At 35.7% G+C, this 24,170-nt stretch overlaps 2 protein-coding genes across 8 annotated transcripts in view; one reads left to right on the top strand and one right to left on the bottom strand.

Moving 5' to 3' along the window:
• The window catches only part of REL (REL proto-oncogene, NF-kB subunit), a 39,372-nt gene extending 16,440 nt beyond the window's left edge, over positions 1–22,932 (bottom strand). For both annotated transcript variants that reach the window (XM_024552760.3, XM_024552761.3), the window contains exons 1-4: positions 22,802–22,932; positions 11,996–12,138; positions 9,941–10,089; positions 5,578–5,669 (exon numbers count right to left, since the gene is read on the bottom strand). In XM_024552760.3, the coding sequence (XP_024408528.2) occupies positions 5,578–5,669; positions 9,941–10,089; positions 11,996–12,138; positions 22,802–22,811 (394 nt within the window). In that variant the 5' untranslated portion in view covers positions 22,812–22,932. The remainder of the gene's footprint in view (positions 1–5,577; positions 5,670–9,940; positions 10,090–11,995; positions 12,139–22,801) is intronic.
• LOC123478940 (WAS/WASL-interacting protein family member 1-like) overlaps positions 22,803–24,170 on the top strand; it is a 79,461-nt gene continuing 78,093 nt past the window's right edge. For 2 of the 6 annotated variants that reach the window (XM_071221560.1, XM_071221559.1), the window contains exon 1: positions 22,803–23,082. In XM_071221560.1, the coding sequence (XP_071077661.1) occupies positions 22,810–23,082 (273 nt within the window). In that variant the 5' untranslated portion in view covers positions 22,803–22,809. Of the gene's footprint in view, positions 23,083–23,114; positions 23,369–24,170 lie in introns of those variants that run through there. The other 4 variants (XR_011651248.1, XR_011651251.1, XR_011651250.1 and 1 more) reach the window with 3 other exon arrangements.

The raw sequence follows: 24,170 nt of genomic DNA, 5'->3' as shown, positions 1-24,170 counted from the left end.
AACTAAAATTAAAAATAGCCCTGGTTGGTGTGGCTCAGTGGATTGAGCACTGGCCTGTGACTGAATGGTGGCCAGTTAGATTCCCAGTCAGGGCACATGCGTGGGTTGTGGGCCAGGTCCCCAGTTTGGGGTATATGAGGGGCAACAAATCAGTGTTTCTCTCCATCTCCTTCTCCCTCCCTTCTCCTCTCTCTAGAAGTAAATAAATAAAATCTTTTTTAAAAGTTAAAAATATAAAATTTCCCAGTATCAAAATTAACGACCATTTCACATAAGACAGTTGTGTCTTATCTTTTTCTAACCCAGACTAAAATCTATTTGCCAATATTTTCTACATTAAAAGTGTTGGTGCTCTAGGGGGATTCAAAGGGGTAGAGGGATAGAGGAAAAGAGAAACACAGACAACAGTGTGGTGATTGTGGGGGAAGAGGGGGATGAGTGGAGGTGGAAGAGAGTACGGGGGGGATAAATACAATAAAGTAAGATAAAATTTTTATTTACAAACATTGAAAGAAAAAAAGTGTTGATTTACATTTAAGTCTTTAATCCATTTTCAACTGCTTTGATACATGACGAGAAGTAGAGAATCCAACCTAAATAAATAATCACTTTTTACAATCTCATTTATCGAACATTTCTTCCCTTTCACTTGATCTGGCATACTTCCTCTATCATGTACTAAAGTCTCATGTTTTCTTACATCTGTTTGGGACTCTCAATTCTACTCCACTGGTCAATCTATCTATTGTTACCCCAATGCTGCACTGCCTTAATTAGTACTTTCTTTATAACACTATCTGGTAAGTTCAGTTTCTCATCAGTATTCCTCTTCTATTGAGTATCCTACCTTTGCTGTTCAAAATCATCTTATCATATTTAATGGAAAATCTTCTTAGGAATTTGTTTGGAATTGCATTGAATCTGTATATCAATTTGGGGGGAAATGTCATCTTTATAATATTGATACTAGAGAATATGATATACTTCTCCATCTATTTAGGTGTTCTCCATTATCTCATAATAAAATTTTCCCAAAAGAAATCTATTTTAATATATTTTATTGATTATGCTATTACAGTTTTCCCAATTTTCCCCTCATTGCCCTCCTCCACCCTGTACCACCATCCCTCCAATAATCCCCCCCTTAGTTCATGTCCATGGGTCATGCATCTAAGTTCTTTGGCTACTCCATTTCCTATACTGTTCTTAACATCCCCCCAAATATTTTGACCCTACAAATTTGTACTTCTTAATCCCTGCACCTTTTCCCCAATTCTCCCACTTCCCCCTCTACATGATCTCCAAATCTATGATTCTGCTCCTGTTCTGCTTATTTGCTTTGTTTTTTAGATTCAGTTCTTGATCATCATTTCTTACATATGTTGCGATGTACTTTGTATTTCCTAACAATATTTCCTTTATTTGCTGCTGATATATAGGAATAAAACTGATTTTTGTATATTAACTTTATATCCACTCACCCTCTTACATTATTTTAATAATCTCTTTAATAAAGAAATTATTAATGAGAGAAGAGATTATTAATCTCTTATCATGATTTTCCATTAAATATGATAAGATGATTCTGAACAGCAAAAGTAGGATACTCAATAGAAGAGGAATACTGATGAGAAACTGAACTTATCAGATAGTGTTATAAAGAAAGTACTAATTAAGGCAGTGCAGCATTGGGGTAACAATAGACAGATTGACCAGTGGAGCAGAATTGAGTTCCAAACAGATGTAAGAAAACATAAGACTTTAGTACATGATAGAGGTTAACAATAAGAGATTATTAATAATCTTTTTAAAATTTTATTATTTTAATTATCTGAATTTGCACTGTGAATAACAGCTTCCAATAATTACAGCTTTGTTTTCTCATTTTTAATCGGTCACACTGCACTGGCTACAATCTCACTACAGTGTGATGAATGAATGCATAAGTTGTAAAGATGGATAACCTACTGTAGGAAGCTTATCACCTCAAGGCACTTAGTTGTAAAGATAGATATTTAAAATAACAATAATACAGACATATTGTTTAGGTACCAAAATGAAATATAAATAAACCATCATAGACCCTGTCCACAATGAGCACAAAATTCATCTCAGAAGACAACTGCTGAAGAATTAAATGATCCATTAGATGTCACAAAGCTTTTCATGTTAATTGCTGAGTGAATGATATAATTAGGAGAATATTATCTGGGGGTGAAAGAACTAAAAAGGCTTTCAGACCATTTCTGGTAAGGAAAAAAACTTGAGTTATTTTTGGTACATGAGTACAAACAAGGCATGTTCATCCATTCATTTGTTCATTTATTCTTTCAAAAAATTTTAATAAAGCCACTACCATGTGCCACACATGGGCTAAGTATCAGAAATGCATAAAGGACAGTCCTGCTCTTCAGAGTCTAACAATTTAGTGAAAGGGAAACATGTAAACAGAGTTAGAGCAAAACCACATTAGAAATATGTACAGCACCTTTGGAAAACAGACAGAATAATTTACTCTGTTTAGAAGGGTCAAGAAAAGGTTGAAAGGGGTGGTAAAACAGAGCCAACCAGCCTATTCTGGCCTCTAGCAATTCAACATCACTCACCAGCACCAAAGTAAACAAACCCACTATAGTGAATAGAAGAGCATCTACAACAATTGTCCCACTTAGGGGTTTTTAAAACAAGAAAAGCCAAATCACACGGTAGCCATACTAGAACTAATTTGTGCACATACACATGGTTTGCTACGATAAATCACAATTACTTTTTCTGTTGTGGGAAACTACACTTGACTGGAAAGGGGCACAATGAAGACATCTCAACAGTTCACCATCAAGACAATCATTTTCTCAACCTCATTCTGGGAAACCCCAAGGTATCGTAGGGTTAGAACTGAAAATTAAATGCTTGTTTGTTCAGATGGGAAATATTAGGCCTGAAAGAATCTCAAAAGGTCATTCAATTTACTCCAAGCCGTAAGGTGGGAAAACTACAGTTAAGACTATACAATGCCCACTGGCCAAATGGAGTGGTGTCTATGATGCTTTGACAACAATTCCCTTATCCTATGATTTGGTACCGGTACATGTACACTTCAATGTGCAAATTTACATATTCTTTGTGGAAGTCAATGTATAAGAATATGAAATGAAATTGTGCTTTTTTGTGTACAAGAATGTTTATTTTAGCATTTTTTAATAATAGAAAAACTTACTACAACCAAAATGTTCAATAGTCTGTAGAGTTGAAAAGATGTCCATTCTTACAGGAACTACTATAAAGGACACATGGACAAAATCAAGGGGGAGGGTAGAGGTGGAGGAGGGAGGTGGGTTCAGCTGGGGTGGGGTGGAGGGATGGGGAGAAAAGGCATACAACTGTAATTGAATAACAATAAAAATTAAAAAAAATTTTAAAAAAGATGTCCATTCAATATTCACTGAATAAAGCAATTATCCAAAAGTACGTTTAATATTCCAAGAAGTATGTACTGTACATTTATGTTTATATTCATAAAAAGAGATTGAAGGAAACACACCAGACTGTTACTAGCTCTTCATCAGTCAAGTGATATTGAAAATCCACCCTGTATTTGATTATTTTACAATTTAAGATCTCTTTTTTAAAACTCAAATTTATTAAGAAGTTTGAGCACTTTATAAAAGCCTCATACAGAGTTTTTAAGCATATTAATAAAATGCTTTTTGCTTTGCTAATAATTCTAATCATACTATTGACTGGAACAATTCTTCATTTCTTTTGGTAATTTCTTTCAATCAGATGACACAGAAGAATGGATCAGTGATCAAGAATACAGGACAATGGAAATCACCCAATCAGAAGACGAAAAAGGAAAAAGAATTTAAAAGAATGAGGATAGCATAAGGGACCTCTGGGACAATACCAAGTATACTAACATTCATATCATAGGGTTCCCAGGAGAAGAGAGAAAGGGACAAGAAACCTATTTGAAGAAATAATGGCTGAAAACTTCCCTAACCTGGCAAAAGAAACATATCCAAGTCCAGGAAGCACAGAGAGTCCCAAACAAGATGAACCCAAAGAGACCCATATCAACACACATAATTAAAACATTGAAAGTTAAAGGGAGGAGAGACTCTTCAAAGCAGCAAGAGAAAAACAACTAGATACATATAAGGGAATGCCCATAAGACTATCAGCTTATTTTTCAACAGAAACCTTGCAGGCCAGAAGGGAGTGGCAGAATATATTCAAGACAATATATCTATGAAAGGGAAAAACTTACAACCAAGAATACCTTATAAAGTTATCATTCAGAATTGAAGGAGATATAAAGAGTTTCCCAGGCAAACAAAAGCTAAAGGAGTTCATCACCACTAAACTAGCATTACAAGAAATGTCAAAGGAAATTCTTTAAGTGGAAAAGAAAAGGCCAAAACAAGAAATAAGAAAATATCTTAAAGAAAAAATATCTCACTATTAAAGGCAAACATATAGTAAAAATGTTAGACCAACCACTTGTTAAGGCTACAATTAAAATGGCAATAAGTACACACCAATCAATAATTACTGTAAATGTAAATAGACTAAATACTCCATTCAAAAGACATAGGGTGTCTGAATAGATTTTAAAAGAAAAGATCTTATGTATGCTGTCTACAAGAGACCCACTTCAGTTCAAAAGACACACACAGACTGAAAGTAAATAGATGGAAAAGGTTATTTCATTAAAATGGAGACAAAACAAAAAGCTAGGGTAGCAATACTTATTATACCAGACAAAACAGACTTAAAAACAAAAGTTATAACAAGAGACAAAGAAGGACCCAGCAGTTCACTTTTGGGCATTTATCCAAAGAAAATGAAAACACTATTTCACAAAGACATAAGCACTACTATGGGACTTAGAATGTATTATGCTAAGTAAAAAAAGTCGGAGAAAAACAAATACTGTATCACTTCACTTATCGGTAGAATGAAAATAGCTAAGATAAAACAAAGAAACAAACAAAACAAAACAAAACAAGACTTGTAGATACAGAGAACAAACTGATGGTTGCCAGAGGGTTGGGCAGTGGGGGTGATGGGAAAAAAGGTGAAGGGGATTAAAAGGTACTAATTTATAGTTATAAGTCAGTCACAGGAATGTAAGTACAGCACAGCAAATACAGTCAATAATATCTCAATAACTACACAGTGACAGATGATTACTAGACTTCTTGTGCTGATCTCTTATATGGTATATAAATGTCAAATTACTATGTTGTACACCTGAAACTAATATAATATTACATATCAATGATACTTCAATTAAAAAGAGCTTTACTTTCTGGAATGTAAAAAAGAACATTTCTGGGCTTATCTTATAGAAGAATGGCATTTTTCACTGATATAAGAAAGCATAAGAATTTTTTCAACACTGTAATAGATTTTAAATTATTTCATTACTCAGACACAGGTATAAGTCAACAAGTAGAAAAATGAGCACAGAACTTAAGATAGCTTTTAAAACATGGGTTTAAAATACAAATAAAAATCGTACAACTAAGTCAATATTCAAATAATAGAAATGACTATATCAAACATATTTACCATTGAAAGGATTGATTCCTGCACTTATTCGTGAAATAATAGCTTCCTTTACTTCTTTTTTCTTTACACATCGAATACCCAAATTTTGAAAGCTAGAAGGAAAACACATAACTTTGAAACTGCATTATAGTTAAATATATAAATACTAAAGAATACTGCAAGTATCAAGCATACAATCCAACAGAGAACAGTCATCATACTCTCAGATAGAAATGGTAAATCACACTATACATTTCCAATTGCTCTGATAAAAATGTGAGGGTAAAAAAAGCAAGGTTATATGTCTAAGAAAACTGTTAAAAGAAAAATAACATATACTCTATAGTTTTTACATACAGTATTTTATAATTACCCCTTACTAGTATGCCTATGCCAAATATACCAAAGTAGATAAGAATTAACAGAAAGTGACACCAAAAAGCCAAAATTCCCCTCCTAAACAAATTCATTATCAAATCAATAACATCTGTATATTCGATAATATAAAGCAAAAGTTGTAAAAAGATGCTCACGGGCTAAAGCTCACAGGTATATTTTGTTGAGCCCATAACAATGTTGTCTACATTTTAAAAAATGTTCATAGATTATACCAACATTTAAAAATCAGGTAACTGTATGTAAATGTCTGGATTTCCAGCTTCTTGAACATTTTAAAGGTCTGACAACAGTAGGTTGGTACAGCTGGAGCTGATGCAGGGCTCTCCAGTTCGCTATGGTGCCTGCTAGTCCTCGCAAACTTGACCCTCTCCATTCCACAGACATCTGATATTCGAGCCCTGACTTCACTGCTGGTAGTGGTGGAATGCATTTTATGTGGTATTATATAAAGTTATAATAATCATTCATCACAAGAAAGCACTGAATGTGTTTTTTAATTAGAGAGATGTTTGATACTAACAATAATATTTAACAAAAGTTTTATAATGTCATTTATGGAAAACTTCTGAATAGCTACAAATATTACTAATTTGCATGTGTACTATAGATGATGGTTGGGGGAACTCCCCTACCACCACCAGTCATGCTTCTTCCCACATGGAAAAACCATGACATCATTAAAGTTGGGTGGGTGTGAATAAGGAAGCAAAACGATTATAACATCATTACTAGTTCAAATTTCACATGGCAATCTGCAACAGGAGGCTGCCTGCCTTGCGTGCCCTCTCCATGCCCTTGCTGTCGCATGTTCATGCTCTGCACACGCACCACACTTGTGATTTCGTTAGCACCTACAATATCCTTGACCTTACCTGCCTTTGCTGCCAATAATTAAAAGAAGAATCTTAAATTCATAGCCCTTTCTTGAAACCTCGAAACCACAATCCTCTTTCTCAAAAGTATTCCATTTCTTTGAAAGGTTCTTAACTTGGTTCTCACTTTTTCTTTGACAAAAGATTTTAAAGAATCCTCTATCTTAATATATTTATACACTACTTGATTCAGTTTCATCTGAATCATTGTATTTGACTGGTATTCACAGAACATTAATGGTAGAGATTTCTGAAATTCTGACATGAGGAAACCAAGGATCATAGAGACTGCTTGAATGAATGACTCATTCATTCATAGTCATTCAACAAGCTTTGGGGTTCCTACCATGTACCAAAAACTCTGGAAAATAATGGGGATATATAAACCTTCCCTTCATGTAACTCACTGTCTAGTGCAGGGGATGGCCAACTACGGTCAATGGTTGAATTTGGCCCACCACTTGTTTTAAGTAAAATTGTACTGGAACACAGTTAAATGGATTTGTTTATGTATCGTCTATGGGTGCGTTCATGGTGCAACAGTAGAGCTGAGAAGCTGCAACAGAGACCATATGGCCTGCAAAGCCTAAAATATTTACTATCTGGACCTTTACAGAAAAAAAGTGCTAACCTTTAGTCTACTGAAACAGAGACACTAAGTTATCACACACACTCACATACACACACACATACATGCTAAACTGAAACCACAATAATTTTTATAAAGGAGATGTGCATGATGGCATGGGAGCCCTACGATGGGAATGAAATGATCAATTCATTCAGAGGGGGCACAGAGACTTCTTGTAGGAAGTGATACTTATTATGAACAGAAGTGAACTAGGGGAAGAGGAGAGTAAAACGACTTCAGGCAGAAGGAAAACAACATGCAAAGGACCCTAAAGAAGAGCACTGAGCACAGAAAACTAAAGGAAGACCTTTGTGACGAGTATGGAGTTCAAGGAGAACATAGTATAACAGAAGGCTAGAAATACAAGTAGGTCATGTGGTCTTTATAAGGAATGTTGTCCTAATTCCCAAAGTCACATAAAGCTATTAACATGTTTTTAGCAGAAGTGACCATCAGATTTGTATTTAGAAAGACCATGTTGAATAAATTAATTTAATTTTTAAAAAGATAACTTGGGCTAAACTGGAAGACATAATGGGAAGGAAGAGGCACAAAAACAGCTGATGTGAGAAGACCAGTGAGAAGGCTATTCTTTACAGCCCACATTTAGACTACGGTAATAGTAGTGTGGTAGTGATGGAGGTCACTGAGATAAGTGGGTAGATTCAGAACTATTTAGGGAGGTACCTGTTAAAAATTCAATGTGTGCACCTGTGTGAAAGGTAGTCCCTTTAACCGCCTGAAAATTAAACTGCCTGAAAGATTAAGAAACAGCCAGAAAAGTAGGAAAACAGGAGTTTTTTCTCACAAAAAATCAAGGAATCAAAATGTTTAGGAAGGAGTGATGTACCGTGTAAAATGCTGCTAGGAGGTCAAATAATATAAATAGGAAATATTTCTTGCCAAGTTTGTATAACTAGATATTTTACATTTTGTGTTCTTATTGTAAGAAAAATATTTTAAAGTATATTTTCTAAATGGTTACTACTAATATATAAAGAGGCAACTATTTTTTTCCTATTGTAAGTAGCTTCATTTTCCCCTCAACTCAATACGTGTTTATTATAAGAAATGAATTATAGCCCTGAGTGGTGTGGCTCGGTGGGCTGGTCTTTGTCCCACAAACCAAAAGGTTGCCAGTTCGATTCCTGGTCAGGGCACATGCACTGGTTACGTGGGCCAGGTCCCCAGTTACGGGTGTGAGAAGCAACTGATCGATGTTTCTCTCCTTCTCTTTCTCTGTCCCTCGCCCTCTCCCTAAAGTAAATAAATGAAATCTTTTATAAAATGAATTATAAAGTAAAAACATGAAACCCCACAATCCTATCCACCCAGAGACAACTATTATTAATCCCTTAGTGTATATACTACCATGGGTATATACGCATTTATTTTAAACAAAAAGATTATTAATCACATACTGTTTTAAACCTATTTTATTTACCTAACATTGTAAATATCTTTCTGTACAAAGACATATTGGCAATGTTATTATTAGGCTACATAGGAATACATTGTGTAGATATACCACTTTATTTGACTAATTCCCCTTTATCATTTGGATTGTTTCTAACTTTCTGCCATTACACAGTTGTAATGAACATCACCACAGCTAAGTGTCTGAACATGTTTAATTAATTGTTTCCTGAGGATAAATTCCTAGCAATAAAATTGCTAGTTCAAAAGACATTCATATTTTTCAGACTTTTACTATGTAGTTGTTAAAATTACCTATCAGGAAGGTTTAATTTATTTTCTCATCAACATAATGAATGGACCCATCTTTTGGCAGCATTACCAACACAGTGATAAATAATTTTCAATCTTAGAACTATTGCTGTATGTTAATTTCATTACCTGTCCTTTCCTAAATAATTCTAGTTTTCCAGTTGATTTTCTAACATTTCTGGCAATTTTAAAATTGACTATTAGTAAAGAGAAAGAGTAAAAATTTATGAAAAACAAAATTTTTTCATTAATTGTTCATACTAAGAAATCACACCATAAAATAATCTATTCAATATGTTTTTTTAAAAGATATATTTATTTATCTATTTCTAGAGAGACAGGAAGGGAGAGAGAAAAAGAGGGAGAGAAACATCAATGTGTGGTTGCCTCTCACACCCCAACCAGAAACCCAGCCTGCAACCCAGGCACGTGCCCTGACTGGGAATTGAACTGGCGACCTTTTGGTTCGGAGGCCAGCGCTCAATCCACTGAGCCACACCAGCCAGGACTCAATATGTTTACTTCAAGTAACAACAAATAAGTATTCCTCCTACCATCATGAGCTACGTCTACTAATACAGAATGAAACAGTGCTTCTAATGCAAATGGTAGGAAAATTTAAATTACACTATAGTAAATAGAAGTAGAATGAGGAATTAGTTTTTTCTGCTAAAAAATATCAGATGTACACAGATAGGAAACAGAGTATCCCATGCGTACCTGATACCTGAAAATGGCTGTGATGTATACTTACAATAAAGGTCTGCGTTCTTGTCCAAATTCTGCTTCATAGTAGCCATCTCTGCAGTCTTTTCCTACTAAATCATGTGGATGAGGTTTAAATGGCTCATTCTTTGTTACTAATGTAATTCTCACTTTTCCTTTTCCACAATAGTTCATAATCTGAAAAGGGGGGGAATAAAATAGATGATCCATAAATATTTCCCTTTAAGGACTGATCTAATAAATGAGAGTTCAATTCATATAATGTAGTTAGCACTAGACAAAGTCCAATTGGCTGGCAACCACACTTTAGATGAAACTTCCCACTAGAGAGAATTCTTCCCTAGAGAATACCACTAAGGAAGAATTTACATTTTAGTTGCTTGGCATATTAATTTCAATTGGTCATATCATCTGATTCTGCTTGTTTTCCTTTTAAAAACAAATAACATTATACCAAAACATTATCATAGAGCATGAGAAAATACTTAGATGTTAAGTCACTGAATGCCAAGCTCTTAGATTATCATACCATAAATATCCTTTCAAAGTGTATATTTAAGCTACACTGAATATGATAGCACACTAATACAGAGGACCATTTTACTTAATACAATATGTGACATTTTATCTCACAAAAATACTTCTTCATCAGTAAGCACATCCCAAGTGTTCACTGTACAGCAGGCAATAAACCAAGTTGAGTTTCACAAAATTGTTTCACACAGTAAGTACATCTAGAACACTGAGAATAAAGAGGAGAGTTAAGCATGGAAACAGGACACTCTGAGCATGGGGAGGAACTAATGTTTAGTTTGGAAGCTAGCATATTTTCAAACACAAAGCAGGGAATATAAAAACCAGCCTATAACAATGAAGCAAGGTAGTTAGGTAACAATGGGTACTTTACAGATAAGAGGACACTAAAATCCATAATTCTGAATTTAAACTTAATTTGAAAAGAAACCAGGAAGTATTTATTGCCTTTTTGAATGAAACAGAGAGTAACCACTTAAAATTGCAATAGGGGCTGATGTAGAACTCAAGAAGTAAAGTGTTCAGGACCTCCTGGAATGGTAAAATACAGGTCTTAGAAATATTTCAGAGAACCTATAGAATAAGCTGAATTATGGAAAAGAGTTAATAATTGCTCTTCAAAGATTAGAAGAACAGTGCTTTCTTATTTACCTTTTATTAGCACTTCTCCTATTTTAACATTTAAATAAAAGGACTTAGATAACTCAAATCCATATTGCTGCCAAAAAATGTGACAAAAATTACGAACTTGGAATTCAATAATATTGTCATTGACTTATCTTATAATTTAGCATTCCCTTTAAGTTCAATAGAATAAACTTTGTAAATAATCTAGTTATAAAACAGTGAATTAAGATTTGTTGATGAAAGACTAAATAACACTTTTCAAAATCCACTTTGCCATTAAGGTTTTTAATGGACATTTAAAGGATAAAAAATCATTAAAAATCAAATGAAATATGGTATATTAATATAAATATATTTTACAATATAGTATATTGCCAAAATCATTTTGGATCAACAACTATTTTAAAAGTAACTATATTTCAAATTAGTCAATGAAACCCAGAGTATCAGGGATAGGCAATAAAGGCAAGGAAAAAGGGGGCAAAATGTTCATTCTCTTTTCCCATAGTCCCTAGTTTACCCAAGTGGTTACAAGAAGAATTCTAATTGAGTTCCCAAATCCATGTTTTTAATCTATAGGACAATTCTGCTCACTGCTGGCAGGAGAGAATGCTTTTTCCTCATGAGTGCAGTGTTTCATGAAAGGAATCATCACCCAAAAGCTGACAATGTACACTAAGCTTTGTGAATCCCTCTACTTAGATTAACACAAAAAATAATGAATAACTGATAGCAGGGATGAAGAATCCATACTGTATTTAAGAAATGACCCTAGACAGTTACCTAGTACAAATTAATTAAAAAGAAAAGAAAAAGAAAAGCCCATGGAAATGACTGTAAAGAAGGTGGGCCTTCAATGTAATTGCTGTAGCTAAAGTATGAAGCAACTAAGAGTGAGACACGAAGGAGAAAGGTCTATTACCTGGATAGATGGGTATGTTCGGTTGTTGTCTGTGCTGTGCTCCCCTGGAATGCTGCCTGCTGATCGCCCTTCACATTTGTATCTAAAACGCATTCCCCGCTGCCTGGGTTGTTCAATTATCTCTATATATGGGTTATAACCACCTGAAATTTTTTTTAAAAGGGAGGGAGGATAAGATTAGGAAGCAATAATAATGGATTTTAACCATTTCATTTTTTTCAAAACATCAGACTAAAAGATTTCCCCTCTCAATATTAAATAACAAGGTTAAATGTAATTAAGATTGAGTGATAAAAACATCTTTTATTCCCATTTAAATTGAGTTCCTATACAGTGTTAACACAAGTCATTCAAATCATATTTATTGGTTAGCACTTTATCATTTAATAGCTACAGTAATGCCAATGTGAAGTTCTTTTTTAAAAATTTTTCTTTTATTGATTATGCTATTACGGTTGTCCCAATTTTCCCCCTTTGCCCCCTCCACCCAGCACCCCCCACCCCCTCTGGCAATCCCCCCTCCTTTGTTCATGTCCATGGGCACCTGGGAAACCCCAGAGCCTGCATACGCAGTAGACAGTTACAGACCATGTCAGAGCACCACCCAACCACCTCCACAAGCCACGAAGGGAGGTGGTTGCTGGCCAGGGGTCACAGCCAGTCCTACCAGCTGTCTGGACTGGGTAAATCCCTCCCATTGACCTGCTGACAGCAACCAAGACTCATCTACAAGAGGAAGGAGTACTCAGCCCACACAGAGGGCACACCTGGAGTACCCAGCTCAGGGGATAGGGGAAGCTGTACCACTGTACCCTATAGGACACCTACTACATTAGACCACATTACCAAGACATAGAGTCAAAGCAGCTCAACCTAACACATAGAAACAAACACAGGGAGGCTGCCAAAATGAGGAGACAAAGAAATATGGCCCAAATGAAAGAATAGATCAAAACTCCAGAAAAAAAACTAAACAAAATGGGAGATAAGCAACGTGAGGTTCTGAGATAGCCACTTCAGGGATACCCACTTCTCACATGAGACCAAGCAGAATAGTTTCTCCCAAGATTCCCCCAGAAGAGGCAAGAACTGAAGAGTCTTCAGAAGTACAAGGTTGTACACCAAAAGTGAGTTTAACTGCTTGATTTCATGTTAGGCTCTTTTTTTTTTTCACTCTTCAGGAAAATTTATTTAGTTCCAAAGAGTAGATTTCAGTAGATAGGATAAAACAAATCAGCAGTGTTATTCATCTTCTTTGCCTATTAAACAGTCCTTTCCAGTCAATTGGATGATCATTTATGTTAGGCTCTTAACAGTAAACTAAAAGACCTCATTGAACATGAAAATGCATTTAAATCCTTGCAGAAGGATATGTAAGTTTTTTATATCTCCATTGGAATGTTAGTGGACTTATATGTAATATATCAAAACAAGTTCCAGGCCCAACATAATTTTCAGTCAGTCTCATCTTAATCTTTTCTAAAGAATAAGATATAACAAAAGAAAATTATTTACTTTCTATAACAAATATAATTCAAAATATGCCACTCTAGAATGAATTACCACAACATAGATGAATCTCAAAATAATTATGCTGAGTGAAAGACACCAGACAAAAAGAGCACATACTGTATGATTCCATATGTATATACACATATAATCATAGAATATGTAAACTAATCTGTAATGAAAGCAAGCAGACTGGGGGCGTGGAGTGAATGAGGAAACTGGGGGATGAGGGGTATGTTAAATATCCTGATTGTAGTAGTGATTTCAAGGTTGTATACATGTCAAAACTTACCAAATGGCATACTTTAAGCATGTGCAATTTATTATATTTCAATAAAGTTGTCTAAAACATATATACCTTTACCCCCTCATATCCAAATTATGGAAACAAAAGTTCAATAAAGACACTCAAGTGTCCTTACAAATAAAGTACATAGCAATGTGTCTTTATTTCAGACACATGAACAGAACTTCCACTGGAAAAAAACTTTCCTCAATCAGTTGGGTGATTTCTAAATTGCTACAACTAGATATCCATTTTTTTGTGTGCTCACTTCAGCAACCTATATATTAAAATTAAATACTCAATTTTTTGATTGTAGACTTATCCTGTATTAGAATGCAAACAAATCTTCAGAAAGGGTAACACAGTGGGTCTTATCAGTGCCTTTTGGATCCTAACCAGCCAAATCTTAACAATGAAAACCTTGGAAATGTTATTAAACTTCCTACTCTATAAAATGAGTAATAACAGCACTACCTCACTGGGTTGTTGTGAGGATTAGAAATAAAGTATTAAGTTCTTACCAAGTATCTCACATATAACAAATTATAAACAGTGTCAATTATTTTAGATGCTTTCTTGAAAACAAAGATTATAGTGATACAATGAAGGTATCACAACTGCCACTTTCAAGGATTTTACATTAACAGTGAGACAAACAACACAAATTGTTAGATTATAGACGGGATGAACAAAATTTTGTTTATGCTAATAAGCTTCTGTGTAAAATGATAAGGGAAACGAAAGATTCAGGAATGCCTAATATATATCAAAGGAAAAAAGGAGTTAATGAGGCAAAAGGGTGGAGAGGGAGGAGGGAGAAGGGGGGCAGGCAGGGAGGCCTTCTAGGTAAAGCAATGTGTCCAAAGGTGTACCAGTACAGAAGATACAACCCTGATGGAAGAGAAGAGTTTAAGAACCACCAATACAGCCCCAGTGTAATTGGGGTGCATTTTCCATCCTTAGAAAGAACTGCAAAAGACAGAGTACATTTGGGAATTTGGATTTCATACTACGAGTGTCAGAGAATCAGTGAATGGTCTTATGCAGGGGAATCACATGATCAAATTGGCATTTTAGAGTAAGAATTCTGGTGGCAATGAAGAGGTTGAAAAGAGAAAGCAAGGTAATCAGTTTTAGAGTCTGTTATGGTAATATGAGCAGTGATGACAGTATATCTGAAATATAGTAGTGATAATAGGAATGAAGGATTATTTAAAAGATAAAATTGACAGTACTTGGTGACTGATTGAACATCAGTGTTGAGAAAAAGAATCATTGATGGCTTTACAGTTTCTACTTCGGGTTACTGAGTAAAGTATTACTGTTACCTTCAATTTCATTCTGTTTGATTCAGACTCCTTGTGTTTGAATCTACAACCTATTTGATTATTCAAACAAAGGGTAGGAAAAATAATTGACTTTAACCTAATCAATTTCATAATACTTATTTCCACTTTACTAAAAAATGTAAGGCATGTAGATAAATATTTCATAATTCCATATCCTTATATTTTTTTATATTTTAAGTAATTAAAATTCACATTTCATTTTCAAAGATTTCACATGCTTATATATCCTTGTAGGAATATTTTTAGGAAAGCACATTTTCCTCATAATAACTCAAAATACTCAACAGTAATTTTTAAGTGATATCTGAAATCACTTACGTGGTTAAACTAAAGGTCAAATAAATCCCTGCCCACTACTTATTTAAAGGTGTCTTGGTGGGAATTTAATATAGGATGACATCATTAATGGTAAGTGGCTAATTTGGGGGGGAGGAGTGTGAACAAAAGTGCTAGCCTCATAGTGAGAATTCAAATAATTTCATTGGTTACACACTCCCTTAAACTAGAAAGTGTGTTTATGAAAAAGTCCATACATAAGAAAACAGAAAAGCATTTGTTAAAAGATTAAATAAAACATTTTTAAAAGATTTTTTAATTACAAAAATGACAAATATTAGTTACACAACATCAAGTACTTTAAAAAGCCCTTGAAATCTATTCTTCCTATTGTAGAAGCTCTTTATTGGTAAAAAGTCTTACAACCAGAGTTTATTGTAATATTCAACATTCCCCAGCTAGAAATAAACTCCCCCTCTTCTAAACTACCATAGTATTTTGTTTATGGCAATTATTCCAAATAACTATAATTTAGGGAAGACTATTGCTACTTGTTTTATTTCTTCAACCTACTTGAAGGCACAAATTGTATCTTAATCATCAGTGCCTGGCACACAGATATTCAGTAACTATCTGTTAAAGAAATGAATAAAAATCTAAAGATCTTTTTGTCTGTGTAAGTTATGCAATCATGATTAATCAGATTTTCTTCAACAGATTCCACTACTATGGAAAAAAATAGAGCTATGTAGGTGTACTAGAATGGCTACATCTTCATACTCCTCATACCCATTGATATTCTGATTTCTTTATATGTATTAATGTCTTTTAAAAACTTCCCAGCTACAAATCATTTATATCATGCATCAGTACAATGTACCAGTTACTTCCTTCCTCAATACCCAGGAAGTACAATTCTTCCTGAAGATAAACAAGTGCTGAAATGTAGTCATCTGTGGAGTGGAAGAAGGTAAAATACAAATCAGGGAATTGTAGGAAAAATAAGTACTCTCAACTAATACTACCTTAAAGTTTTACTATCTCAAAGTTTACTCAAAGTTTTAGTGATAATACTATCACTAAAGTTTTGAAAAGCACTAAAAAGTCTTCAAAATTGGTTCTATAAAAATTGATTACTGTATTTTTAACTAATAAACTGGGATTGATCCCTATATTTTGAACAATATTGTAAAAAGCTAACACAGACCAGAATAACATTTGAAATATAGCCAAAATATTTGCAAGATATATTTATTTTTATCTGCACTTATGCAAAAAGAGTGCTATTTTAAAACATAGTGCCTACCTAATAAAGTATGACTTTGTAAGATGAAAAAAGAAATTACACTGAAATAAAAGTTAAAAGTAGACACAGTATAAATGAAAACCTTATAGCTAGAATTGGGAAACAGCATTAATTATGCAGTGAAAAAATATTAATTACAGTAATTGTAACATTGTTTTAAAACACTATCATTTCTCAGGTGGTCCTTTTAAATTTGGTGTTCATAAAAACAGAATAAAAATTATTATCCTATTTTAATGATATTAAAAGCTCAAAATTATGTGAAATTATGAATGACATTAGCAAATATGACAGCTGGGATCCCAGGGTGTCAAACTGAAAGAACAACAAGCTTAAAAACAGCTGGGGATAAATTCACAGTAACTGATACAGCAAATAACCTAAAATAAATGCAATTTAGTTTGAGAAGATATGCATCTTCGTATAGGCAAGTGAGTATTTAGAGCCAATGAAATTCCTGGAACAGAGTTCAAACTGGGGTTGTATATCAGAATCACCTAGGTAGCTTTTCAAAACATACATGCCCTGAGCCTACCTGAGATCTGCTGAATAGAAACTGAGATCCATCTAAAGCCCAGACATGTTTCTGGAAGCCTTCCAAACTATTCTAACACATTCCTGATTAAGAACCACTGCTCTAAAACATAAAGACATGGAAACAATGATGCACATATCTACAGAAGTAATCCAAAAATTCACATACAAGTATGGGCTGGGTGATAAACTACGCAGAGGAATTCTGACTACTCATAACTCGCTCCTCTTTCTCTCCCACTCTAAAAAGCTTATCCAAATGCAAGGAAGAAATGGGTGCGGGGGTGGGAAACATTATTATAGGGATAGCCTTTAATTACCCTGATTTATTTAAAAAGTAAATCATCCCTGGCTGGTATGGCTCAGTGGTTTAATGCGGCCTGTGAACTGAAAGGTCATCGGTTCGATTCCCAGTCAGGGCACATGCCTGGGTTGCAGGCCAGGCCCCCAGCTGGGGGCCTGCAAGAGACAACTAGTCCATGTTTCCCACTCACACTGATGCTTCTCTCTCTCCTTCCCTTCCCCTCTCTCTAAAAAATAAATAAAATCTTTAAAAAAATAATAAATCTTTTACAAAATTAATATTTTAACTATCATTAAAAATATTCCTTAAAATACCGCACACAAATGATTACAACACACCAATGTGTCAACACCAAGGTTGAGAATAACTGACTACAGACTACATCTCCCTCACAAAAGTACTAGATAACAGAGACCCAAAGTAGCAAATAGAGCTAACAATATATACTTTTCCAAATATCACCTCTACTTACTTTGGAGAAAAAGAAAATAAAATCTATTCTTCCTTCTGTCAAGCTAGGAACCCAAATGAATCATGGTGATGATCCTGTTTACCTTATGATACAGGCGAGTTTTTCTGGTTCTTTCTAGTTCTGATAAAAATTTAAAGTTACCATTTCTTACATAGCATAGCTAGAATGGCATGCAAGTAACAAAGGGGAAAAGAAAACTTAAGCCAAATCCCATAGGGAAGGAAAAAGATTGACATGGAAGGTGCAAAAGAAATCAAGCATAGGATAAATTATATCAATCAATCTGGTAAAAGGACACATGGTCTATCTGGCAAGCATTTTTGATTTACTTCTTTTTTTTTACAGAATGCTTACTATCATTTAAGTGAACAAAGGAGAAAAAAAATACACTAAGTCCAAAAATCACTGTCGAATTCTACTCCCCTAGTTTAAATGTATGTAAAACCATTTCAAATTGTTTAAAAGTAAATGGGCATTCTTGAAAGATATATTTTCTATCTAGCATCTGATCTAGTCTATTAATATTGGTTTTGTGGTTTCACAAAATTCTAGAATCATCAGGACACTTAAATAGTAAGTTCCAAGGGTCTCTAGTAGTTTCTGTTTCCTACACGTTTCAGTCCCAAAATTGCTCCACTACAAAACAAAACTAACACTTATGGGCATACATTATCACATTTGTTTCTCACAAGACTCTGCAGTAGTTACTCCCATTTTTATCACAGAGTGGTAGAAGTAGAATAAGAAACAATTCACCTGGCCAGTGTGGCTCAACATATTGAGCACTGGCCTGTGAACCAAAGGGTCATGGGTTCGAATCCCAGGCAGGGCACATGCCTGGGTTGTGGGCCAGGTCCCCAGTAGCGGGTGCGTGAGAGGCAACCACACACTGATGTTTCTTCCCTCTCTCTCTACCTTCCCCTCTACCTAAAAATAAATAAATAAAAAGTCTTAAAAAAAGAAACAATTCAGGTCCATCACAGACTAAAGTCCAGTTTATTCCAATATATCAGGCAGATTCTCAACTGGTTCATAAGAATCCTTGTAAGAAAATTTTCAGATAAGTATTTGACTGATGTCTGCATCACTAGGTAAATAAAAGATGTAAAAGATTTTGGCAATAGAGATTCTACTGCTAGAGAGTCCATTGATGTGGGGGTAAAAAAATAAGTGTTCAATAAAACTTTCACTTCGAGGGTGAAAAAGTAGATAAATATTTAAAATCTGTCCTAGATTTTCAGGTATTTAACTATATTAAAAAATAGATGGGAGGACCAAATCATCTCTTGATTAACAGATTAAAAATAAAAATTACAGGATGTTCATTTAAGTATCAATCTAAAATAATTTTTAGTATACCTCATGTAATATTAATGATAATTATTCACAAATGCACAAATATTTTCCTGCTAATTTATAGGAGGTTTTGTGGGAGTACATGAAACTACTGTAGTTTGTCACGTGTAATGTGCGCCCATGGTTTTGTGTGCATTATACATGGGATTATTACACCCATTATTATGCCCATGTATGATGCACATCCTTATTTTTCCCTTAAAAATTTATACATGGCAAAATACGGTAGATAGGGAGAAAAATTACTAGAACATTCACTTTTGTTAACAGTATTCCTGTTATATTCTGGTGTATAGTGAATTATATATAGTGTTAAAACAACAGTAAATTGTTTAAAGTATATAATGAAAAATGGCCCTCTATCTTCCTATTTAACACTTTTCTCTATATTGGACTTAAGATTTCTAATATCCAAACTTGGATCCTTGGAACCCAAAAATGTTTTCTTAATAAATTAAAAAAAAAAATCGTTGTGATCTACAAGTTGCATACTACTTCTTTTATTGTACTTTATATCTTGTTTACAACAAAGAATTTCCTTTGGTATAAAAACAAAGTATATACCATGCAATTACATAGATCACGTGCCTACAATTCCAGTCACTTGCAGAGAACAGATGAGAGAAAGATGGAACAAAAGGACTGCTGGGTCCCTTAAATCGTATTTGAGATACTACAATGCACTCACCCTAGGTGGTCCCAAAAATGATTCCAATGAGTCCTCACCAGTCATTTCACTCACTTGTTCCCTTCATGTCTATCATATAGCATCCTCATTCCTTTATACTACTGTTATTTCTACATTTTCATGTGTTACATTTCTGAATAGCCTTCATACTTGCATGTAGTCTTTTATTTTAAAATAGAAGTCAAGTCATATGTTTTAGCTATTAATTCCAGCTTGTAGCTCTACTTAACTTAAAAATTTAAGTTGTACCACACTTATATTTTCCACCCCCGTTACTCAAGAGAAGTAGTTTTCTTGATAGTGACACTACAGACAGAGTTGGGAAGTAGTGTGTGGTTTACAGAAACAATTTCTGCAGGTACTTCCTATATGACATAACAAAACTATACTAAAGAAAACTAGTAATAAAAATAAATTATCTAAATTGTAAAACATATTATACCAAAGACAGTACTATTTATTAATAAACAGAGCTATGTGCACATAAGAACAGTTTATACTTTTTATTAAAGCAATGAAAAACTTTAAAGTCAGGCCTAAAATAGCTAATTTTATTTAAATATATAAGTGTAAGGATGGTCTAATGGGTACAGGAATATTTTTCCTCACAAGGCCTATTCTAATTAATCATGTCAAAAGACTAAAATCAAGGTGTAATGTAAAGAGACAACCTAATAGAATGCAAGCTGTAAAATTCTAAATAATCTGATTAAATTTACCTGAACAAAATTTAGAAATATATATAATCAAAGTCCCAGCAACTAATGATACTTATATAATTTGCTTATGATATTATGATGTTACTTTTTGTTATACAGATCACATATTCACCTACACATACCTATTTACATATAACATCTGGGAGAAATGAAGAAATGGTCTTAAAGGTTTGGTAATCAATAAAAATACCTTTTGAGGTTTTACTACTACCTTACTACAAACAGAATCTAAACTAGACAATTTAGTACATTTTTTTTTCTGTGACTCAGTTAAATTACTGTTTTAAAACAGGATGTGAATTTACAATTTATTGACTCTTTTTCTCTAGGGTCTTTACAACTGATTGAGGAAAGTACACCCCAACTCCGTTTTAAACATCTGCTTAGTAGTTTTCAAACAACTGAATTACAATTTAAATAACTTGCAATAATTCACAACTTCTCATTCCTTAAGAGTAATTTCCCCTTTGAATTAGAGAATCAGTCCTCACAATAGCACAGAATATACTGTCATTACTTAAGTTTAAATTGTATCACATTTTTAAATGATGTCTTACAGTACTCTATCAATGTTTAATTCATTTCTCTCTGTTTTTAAAGAATTAGAAGTACTATATACCAATAAAGTTTGGTTCAATTGCCAGAAGGCTGACCTTATTTAAACTCATAATGCTCACCATTCTCTACTACTTTCATACAAGATCTCATCACCAATAAATTAACCTATTTCAAGTCACCTTTGCACTTTTAACCTAAACGCGCTTTGAATTTATGAATTTTCAAGATTATCTGAAAGTTTGGGGTCAGTGAAGTGGATAAAGAGAAAGTTGAAGTAGTTTAAATTCCACTTGTATTCTTACATGAAAACCACAAACTGAAATCAAATGTCATCACCCCAATTTCCTTTTCAGCCTACAGCAGTAGCTATGGATGGCACTGTCCTTCTCCACCCCTTTAAAAAGTCCTCTAAGCTTTGCACTTCCTCTTCTCTGCCAGACATCAGTTCTACTGCGGGTCACTGTCCCAGGGGCTGGGAAGGAGGGTGAAGCATAAACAAGAGTCCCTCTTTAGCCTGCTAGTAAACGCTGACCACAAACCTTGAAGCCTCCCTGCCTTGGCTCACGCCACTCCCTCAGCCGGGAACGCGCCCCGAGGAACCGCACCAGAATCCTGAAAAGATACAACTCGAACGCAGTCTGCTCGATTTACTTCCCGTCGGTTACAGGCTAACCTAACATGAAGCATGGCTGAAAATTCGAGACTCCCTCCCTTGCCCTCTAAGCTGTCTTTGTAAACTCGTTTTCTCTCAAGAAACTCACGCATTTATTAACTAAAAATGAACATTTCCATAAGTGAAACAAAGTTTTCATTTTTACCCATATTTTAAAGTAGGGATATTCTAAAAATCCTCTTTTCCCTTCTTTCCAACAAAGGAAAAGACAAACAAAAAACCAAAACTCGACTTCTCCGTAAACTAGAAGATACAGTAAAAATTATCCACTTTGGTGAAAGAACATTTTCTTTTAAACTCTATTAAATTATACTCGTGACTTTTAAAGGCACACATTGTGTACAACTGTCAGTACAACAGCGATCACCACTTAGCACTTGATGAAATTAAACTAAAAAAGCAGAGCTCTCCTGAGGTCTGAGGTTCCTCATTCCTAGTCTAAAACAGAAAATCACCATTTCGACATAAATCAATTTCCAATCCAAGAACTCCTCGCCTCCCTTTAGGTACATTATTACTTCCCTAATCCCAAAACCAAGTCGTTGGTAATTTCTAAGTTTCCGGCTAAGTTATTTAATGGCATCAAATAACAGAGCGTGGCTTTGATTTCGAACGCAAGCCACTTTTTACGAGGTTGACAATTTGCCAGATTAGGCGATTTTAAAGACAGAATGTTCCACAATCAGAACTGAGTCCCGGAAACTGAGCAGCAAGACGCCAGGACAAGCTCCTTCCCCCCAAGTCTGGGACTGGCCCCCGGCACCGGGAACACTCACCGGAGGCCATGGCTCCGCTCTGCTCCGCGCGTCGGGACCGGAGGCTGCCGCAGTCAGCCAGCTCGCCAGCCAGTCTTCTGTTCGCAGGGCCCCGCCGTCCCTCAGACCTCCCCCCCCGGCCACCTCCGCCTTCTCGCCCTCCTCTGCTTTGCAGCTCACACCTTCCCACCCTCTGTGTTCTCGCGCTCCAAATCTCCCGGCGCCGTCAGTCCCGAGTGCCGGAGCCAGGGGAAGGGGGCGGAGCGCCACCGGAGCCGAACGCAGACGCCAGCAGCGCAGCGGTAAGGGGATTTCCCACGACTGACGTAGGCTCTGGCCACCGCCTTCTCCGGGGGCGCAGGGACTGGGCGTCCTCGCAGTGCGCGCGCCTCTGCTCTGGGCGGCCCACGCTCCACCCCTCCCGTGCCCCGCCCACACTGCCACCCCGGGAGCTGCGGTGGGCTTAGCAGCAGGTCTGGGTAGCTGGCGCGGGGCATCCTCTGGATCGCAAGGTGACAGTGGGAGCCGGCTTGTGACAGTCCTGAGCGTGCGAAAGACGCTGGCTCCTGAGAAATCCCCCTCCTCCAGGTTGTTCTACGGAGCACTGTTTAAAGTTCAGGAGCGAGTAGGAGGGTGCAGTGGCGTCGAGAGGGCTGGCCGCCCGGCAGCCCTTGGGGGCGGGGCGGGCGGCGAAGTGGGGCCCGCCCTCCGGGTCTAGAGGGTAGTAAAGCCCGGGGTTTTCGTTGGGTGGTTCCCCGCTCTTCCGGATTTTGCATATGCAAATCTCCGCCCCCGCGCCGTCGGCGGAGCGCGGCTGGGGTCAGAGTGCGCGCAGTAGGGGAAGTGTGGCAGCGGCTGACGCTGGTATTCATTTATAATTCATGTATTTGCATATGGGGACCCCTGCAGTCTTATTTTCCCTCTTTATATATAAATTGCGAAGGCTCAGTTAACTTTACCACTTAGTAAAGCTTATAAAACTCTTAAGGTCCACACTGTGAGTTCGCTGCATCATTACGCAGTGTGCTCAAGATTAGTGGGGTGTACCCTACCTATCCTGGCATTTGCCCGAGGTACCCACGAGGAAAGGGTGAATGGGAAAGGAGTGTGTTGAAGGAATCTAGTATACCTTTGTTTCCTTCGTGTGGTAAGAACCTCGTACGTGTCAGTTCATTTACCTTATTTATAACGTATTGTTATCCTCGTTTTATAGATGAGGTAATCGGGGTCTAGAGAAGTTAAGTAATACTTAAGAGAAGTTAAGTTCCTACTTCAAAATGCTGGTAAAAAGAAAAGTACAGTTTAAACACAGGGTTGTGTGATTCCAAAGTTCCATGCTCTTTCTACAGTCCCTTGCTTTCTAAAATAAGGAGGGGAAATGGGGAATATC

This window comes from Desmodus rotundus, chromosome 5, assembly GCF_022682495.2.
Source record: "Desmodus rotundus isolate HL8 chromosome 5, HLdesRot8A.1, whole genome shotgun sequence".
Lineage (NCBI taxonomy): Eukaryota > Metazoa > Chordata > Mammalia > Chiroptera > Phyllostomidae > Desmodus > Desmodus rotundus.
The sequence above is the reverse complement of the archived record's forward strand: the minus strand, read 5'-3'. Positions and strand labels throughout refer to the sequence as shown.